Source organism: Mytilus californianus, unplaced genomic scaffold, assembly GCF_021869535.1.
Source record: "Mytilus californianus isolate M0D057914Y unplaced genomic scaffold, xbMytCali1.0.p SCAF_15, whole genome shotgun sequence".
Taxonomy (NCBI): Eukaryota; Metazoa; Mollusca; class Bivalvia; order Mytilida; family Mytilidae; genus Mytilus; species Mytilus californianus.
Genome location: NW_026262637.1, coordinates 12,145,914 through 12,153,522, shown reverse-complemented (window position 1 = coordinate 12,153,522; position 7,609 = coordinate 12,145,914). Strand labels below are relative to the sequence as shown.

The 7,609-nt window shown below is 31.9% G+C and overlaps 1 protein-coding gene across 1 annotated transcript; it reads right to left on the bottom strand.

Moving 5' to 3' along the window:
• LOC127725419 (toll-like receptor 4) lies at positions 1–3,135 on the bottom strand. Its single transcript, XM_052232354.1, has one exon. The coding sequence runs from the start codon at positions 3,092–3,094 to the stop codon at positions 533–535; it is 2,562 nt and encodes an 853-aa protein (XP_052088314.1). The 5' UTR covers positions 3,095–3,135; the 3' UTR covers positions 1–532.
• Positions 3,136–7,609: the final 4,474 nt, after the last annotated feature.

Sequence of the window (7,609 nt, the reverse complement as noted above, 5' to 3'; positions counted from 1 at the left end):
ATAAAGGGCGTAAAGTTAAACAAAAATGGAAATTTTAAAACTACACGAATAATACTTAATAAGGCATAAACCAATGTATTCATGCTAATTATTTTTGGTGCTTGTTTAACCTTAAAAGTCTTTAACACCATGTGAGATTCTTTATTATTTTGCCTTTATCGTCGTGGATTGCAAAATGTTGTACTTTAATCACTTTTTTCCGAGATAGTACAGCAGAAAATGGGACAAAAATTTATGTAAAGTGTTGATAGTATCCACTTGGATTGGGGGTTTATTTACAATTCATATCTAAGATAACCTTCCTATTAATAAATTAGATCGGCTTGGCCGTTAGGAATCTTTTCACATAGACCTTATACTTAATGTGCCCATAATAGATAAACTTACTATCAAAGTAGGAAGAAAATAGCCACTGTTTAAAACAATTAACAGTCGAAGATATATTAATCAACGATTTCTAAGCAGCGTATTGTGCATAATGTATCATCAGAAGGGGTTTTTGCATGGTATTTGATTTATAATTTTGCACCAATTAAAAGAAATCAGTGAACAATGTCATCCGCAGTTTGTCCCAGCCGATCTCGTTATCAGCCCAGTCTATTATAGTGACATATTGTAGAATGTCGTCCAACTCATGAGGAACGCAATTAACTCTAGCTTCTTTTACTACGATTATTATTTTCTGTAAGTAATTTCTGCATTTTTCAAACTTGACTCTTTCGATTTCAAATTTGTGCCACTCGTTATCTTTGTAGGACTCAGACAGTATAAAAATTGCATGTTTGCTGCCAGCAATAGCATTTGCTATTTCATCTGCTTTCGTTGCTCCAATTAGGAAATCACGGTCCTCTACGCATACTTTCATGTGCCACGAAGTTTCTATTCTCTGAAGAAAATCACCTTTAACCCACTGAAGCATGTCGTCTGCATATGACAAGTAAATATCGTAATCAAATTTTCTTTCTAATCTATGTTCTACGACTCTTTTAAAGTTACGATATATCCAAAAAGTTATTTTCCATCGGAAATTAAAAATCACTGCAAACGGAACAGTGAAAATGACGAACGCAACAAGAAGTCCTATTCCTAGGCGCAACCAATTTTTGCTATTGCAGTTGCCAAAATGTTCATGAAATCGTCTGTACACAACCACCGTGTTACTTTCCGATCCATTTGTCAATGTGCAGCTGAAATTTTTATTGACCAGATCAAAAACGACTTTTGTGCTGAAAAGCCACCTTATAAAATCTGACGTGTCGCAAGTGCATTTAAGACTGTTCCCTTCTATCGACAAATAAAATATTCCTTCATAACTTTTCTCATCCATCCAGTCTCTAAATGTTTTATTGATTGTTTGAAGGCGGTTGTAACTAATATCAAATTTACCTAAGTAGCGCAAATTAATCACTGCTATAGGTATAGCTGGCAGTAGATTGTGTGCTATATTGACATTTGACAAATTTGAGTTTTTGTCAAAGGCATCTGCATCTAGATACCATAAGTTGTTGTATGATATATCTAATTTTTCAACGGCCGGAAATAGTTGGAAAACTATACCATTCTTTCCAATTGTTAGACCAAGCATTGCATTTTTCAAAATAGCTGTTTGGACATTTTGAAAAACCGGTATTGACGTCTCATGAATAAGAATACTTGCGTTAAGTCCTGAAATGTCCATATATTTAACATTGAAAGGAGTCTCTGAATATATTTCAGGAAACTGCTTTATCTGCCAGTACGAGAAATCTAAGTATCTGAGATTATCGACATTGGCTACATATAACTTTTGTCCCGTCTGTATATACGATGTCATATAATGAGAAACACGAAGAAAAGTAAGATTAGCAGGTAAAAAAATCGTAAATTTAGGTTCATCAATCATTTGAGCTTTTTCTAATATTGGGTTGTAATCTTTATATTCATTTGTAGTTTCAGACTTAATTTGGCATCCTTTCCTATATATTTCTTTTGCATATGAAGGATTGTCTAGCACGTCTAGGTTGCAGTATTCAATATTGTTGAAATTAATTGCATTATACGACAAGTCAAAAAATTTCAAATTGATTATTTTCTTCAAAAGTATTATCAGTTCCCCTAAATGGGGTCCTAATGCTATTGAAAATCGGTTGCCTGAAAGTACAACATTTTCTAGACATTCGGGAAATTTTGGTGCAAGAAGAGATCTTTGTTCGTATCCTACAATTTCACTTTCTGCTAAAACTAAGGTTTTTACACAAATATGCATCAAATAGTTAATCATAACACGAGATATAAAAACAGGTTTCGGAACCTGAGGACTGATTTGTTTGAATATAATTGAGTTCATTCTTTTATTCGTGAAAGGATATAGTAGTTGTAAAGCATCTCCTAATTGTATAGCCACTCTATTCATATTTAATATCTTAAGTAGTGGAAACGGCTTTAAAAGGTCTGCTTCTACAATCGATATCCTACCGACACACTGGTGAAAGTAGATTGCAGTAATGGTTGATGGTAAATCCACTAAGGTGTCATTAGTCATCTGTTTTAAATAGCATCGTGCAAACTTTATTGTGTTGAGTTTCGATAATTTTTCAAATCCGCTCAAATTGAATACAGGGTTTTGCACAATATCCATATATAAATCAGTTAAAAAAGAATGGTTTCCAAAGTAGGGATAAACCATTGGTTTTGGTATATCCACCGTTTTATTTATATTGTATCTGATGTCTAAGTGTTGTAGATGCAATAACGGTTTAAGTACAATGTCAAATATTGTAGAGCATATGTTTAGTTGGTTGTGCTTCATTGAAAGCCATCGTAATCTTTTTAAACCTTTAAAGGCAGGACCATCTATAGTATCAATATTGTTAGAATCCATTGTCAGTGTTGTCAAATTAGAAAAAGATTCAAAGGCATTGTTTTCTATCTTTGAAATTTGATTATAGCTCAGATCAAGACCTGATATACTCAATGGTAAACCTGTTGGAACATAATTTAACTTCAGTCTGGTGCAATCTGCAATTGTTTGATCACCGTGTTGTACTATCCGACATTTATGAGCAAATACGGAAAAATTAATTAACGATATGATAAGGTAAATTAATGTCGGCATGTTTAATATTGTTTAAATCAGCAGTGATGTTTGCAATATTACAGATAGGATGAGCCATGAGTTATACAAAATGTAGATGGTTCCTGAAAAAAATAAAAAAAATAGACTTGAAAAGAATGTTTTACATACGATTATAGTGGGACAACCAAACTGAAATAGTGATTATTGCATTTTGATATTTAAATTATCCAATAAATTCATTCTAAACTGTTTTCGTGTGACCCAATGTTCGTTGACTAAATAAACCAGCGTTATTTCCTATTGCACAATTTCTTAAACACGTTATTGTTATCAACGCTAACAGAGCGATATTTGACCTTCGTAAAGCGCAATACATCAAGAATTCAGACACAGAGAGTCCTATTTTCCCTTGACGTTGCAATTGATTATTCTTCAATTTTTTACAACCTTGGGTTGATGACGATGACAAATATTGTAGACAAAAAGAAATTACCCATGAAAAAGAAAACAAAATCGTTTTATTGTTTTAAAACAATATGCAATCAAAACTAAACATATTATTTCATTGATAATGAATGACCATGGTCATTTGTGAATGATGTAAGTTTAGTCGACATATATTGCAGGAGGTAAGGAGTAAATCTTTCATCTATATGCAGCTGTCTTATTTACTTACAAGTTATGAACCCTTCTTTTAATATTAGGAAAATATCAAAGCGTTGGGGTCATGTTGTGTAAAAAACATTCAGTGAAGGCTTTATATATTTTTTTGTTTTTAACACGCATTATACATTGAATTCAATGATGGGTAAATGTTGAGTAATAAAATTTAGTCACATATTCATCATTTCGTAAAAATCCAAGTGCTGTATTGCCACTTTGAATGGTTGCAGAACGTAGAACGAAAGATGTTAACAATTAAAGATTACCGTAAGGTCACCAAAGAAGAGCAAAATCCATAAAATACTGTAAGCTGTAAACCACTACTGAGTGGGTTATGTTGAATTTTTTTTTAAATGGTTTCAGTGAATAAAATAAAAACGAATCAAACAACCTAAATGAGCAACCTCAAAAACAAAAAGGAGAAAAAAAGTAAAGTGTACTGCTTTTTACTCTTAAGTATCTTTTTATTCTGAATGATTTCAAAGATCAAAATTGTCTAACATTACTTTCTGTCCATTTCTTATCAGTGGACGAAAAAGTACATTTAGATACCTCCCCGTTCCGATTAAATCTATCTCAAATATTTGGTGATTATCAATTTAATTTGAGATTGCAATACGATTTTTAGGAATGGACAATGAAATGGAAGATTTTGTAGGGGACCGACAAAAACATGACAACAAAGTGATAACGGAATTGAGACAAACAATTGAGACCAATACCAATTAAAATCAACAAACGAAGAAAAAAGACAATGTTTAATTCGCCATCAGTGTACTTCTTACAACTGGATTAAATATAAGGTTAAATAGATATTATCTGTCCTTTTTGCAGATTATGTAATAAATCACTTATTTTATAAAATCTAAAGTAAATATAAGTTTCTTCGCTCAGTTTCTGTTTGCAACCTTGATTAGCCTCTTCATAATCGATCTACGAGATTTGAACATTGATAAACTTCTGTCACCCTAATTAAGGACACAATTTATATGTATTAAAGTATGCCTTTTGCTAACTTCAGATTAAATCGGCACACTCTCGTAAGGTGTACATAATTATAGGTATATAATCATATGTATATTGTCTCTTTAACGTGATATGCAGTATTACAACAAATTTTAATTTAGTGTGTACAGCGTAATATGATAGCTAAAGATACATATTGTTTCTTACCTTGATAATGTGATTCATTGTATATACCGAAAGCAGAAACAAAGAATGATTATCTCCTTTTCTTTTGCATGCTGGAAATAGTGAATTTTTCGCCACAACGTTAACGCGAAAATAAACCAGAAAACTATAAGCACTTTTCATTTATTCAAAAGCTATGCTCCGAGAAAGTTCAAAATTTGCCACGAAGATACAGGACTAGAATTGCCAAAATCCTTCCAATCTTTCCTTTTATGTCTAAGACTATTGAGCTATAACATGAAAATCCCCAAAACTTATCTTTGGCTACGGGAAATACAAAAAACGAATATAATCATTTTCATAAACCATAGATGAAATTACAATGAAATTACGTAATGTTACCCAATTCAATTTTAAGAGGAATTAGAGAAACAGGATGTTTCATGCGGTATCTAGGTCATTGACGAGTCATCAATTTGCAATGGGAAAGCCATGAACAAATTTCAAAAAATTAAAAAGAAAAGCGCACAATGTTTATAATAGTGACCATTTCTAAAAAAAAAATGACTTTTATCATTTAAAGTGTGAACGCAAAGACAAGTTATAGCACTGTTAAGTTGTTGCTACAGTGACACGTGATATAGAAACGTTAAATCCGATATCTTGTGTATAGAGAATGCCACGATCCATGCAAGTTAAGATACGTATAGAAGAATATTCAAGTTAATGTATGTTTAAAAGTAGACTAGACAAATGTTATAGGACTGATATATTATTTGAACCTTTCAATTATGGGATAAGGAAATATAATATCAATCATTGTCAACTTAGAAACAATGCTAGCAACCTAAAACATCATTAATTTTAATCAAGTTTTATTAGAGAACACTATTTTTTCAAACTGTAACCACTCTGTTGAGGGAAACCAGCATGTCTTTTTTCAATAATGTAAGACAAATCTTACTTGATTCCATTCACTCAATTGTTGATAATAATGTTGACACAAATATCGACTTATTAGTTTTTTCGTATGATATAAATATTGCTATTTTTTTTAAATCTGTTCGGAATATATATCATTGACACTCATCGTTTTGTTTGAAAAATGTTTTTTTACCTTTTTTTCTTTTTTTTTTCTTTTCTTTCCCTCCCATCCCCAATATATTAATCATTAATTTCACTAAGTAAGCTTAGTACCTCTTTCAAACCTTATTTATATATTCCTGATGACTTACAAGTGGTGTTGATCTATACATATCTCAATGTACTTGAATAAATGACTATGATTAATTGCCTACACAAATAAATATAATATACATCCTGTAATTAACACTATAAATGTGCATTTGTTTGTGTTTGCTCATAAGTAGCATGCATTTTCCACTGTAGTTCTACTATACTAAATACAGTTGTTAATACATGATGAATACCTTGTACACGTAATATGGAGAGAGAGCTTGTATAGGCTATGCTTGCTGCTCAATCCTTTTTATATCTTTATGAATAAACTATGTTTACAATAAAGAAAATCCGGGTTTCGTATGTGGCCTGTTGCAAGGTAAACTTTCTGTCCCTATCCGATATACTCTCATTTCCCTATGACAGTCCATATCCCCCCCCCCTTCCGACCTTCATCCTTGACGGCCTCTATCAAAAACCTACAGATTCTATTAATTGTTTATTTGTTAATAAAATCAATCAGTTAAGTCATGGCAAGTTCACAGGGATGTATGACACGCAAACACTCTTTAAAATTGGATTATTGACAGAACATCATCAATTTATCTGAAAGCGAAAGTAAAGAATGTTGCCAGATGTTTTTGATTTTGTTTTTCTTTTAGAGAGGGATTGTATGACTTCTTCGAAAAATATCTTCTTCAAAAGGTCATTACACCAAATATACACATAAAAGAACATTGCTTTTTAATCGGTTGTCATAAACAGTGGTATACAATTTGGCGCACGTCGAGTGTCTTCTATTGCTTATGAATAAAACCAAAAGTTTGTTTAGTTGGTTGAATTGAAGACATTGAACATCTCATCTAGTCTGGATTACGGTCCTGGTTAGCTCAATTGTTGAATTGGATATAAAAAATGGTTAACAGAAAATCCCATATCCGGCAGTAAAATCATCCTTAAGAGGACCAGTGATGTTGAAATGACATGTTCGAATTATACAATAATGCCTTCTAATTTTACAAAGTATTTGGTCCCATGATGATAATTTTCATTAAATTATTTAGATTTCAGACCTTTGGTTTCAAATTTTCTTTGGACTTGATCAAATTCTCGTATACGCGTGCTCGCCTCTTGTGCTTAGATTTGAGGGTTTGATCCTCGGTTGGGTCAAACCAGACTTAAACTTTTGTATTTGCTGCTTCTCCGTTTAGTACACGGCATTTACGAGTAGGAGCAAAGACTATCGGCCTGGAATCAGAATAATGTATACGGGTAGTAATATGTTTTCCTAAGGACTGGTACCTTGTGAATTAGCACGTAAAAAATCCAGCCCAACTTGTCGGTCTAGTACAAAGTAGTGTTCACATTAGTATCATATTAAGGATATTCGCTTTTCTTGTTTTTTATTTTTTGGGTCAGATATTCGGAATCCTCTAGTTTTATCCATGTATTGCAAAAATAAAAAAAAAAACACTTTTTTTTCACTATTTTATAACATATAGTTTTAAAAGTCATCATATAAAATCTTTGTTATATTATATTAGTACTATATTATATAATGTTTATTTTAAATTAATACTG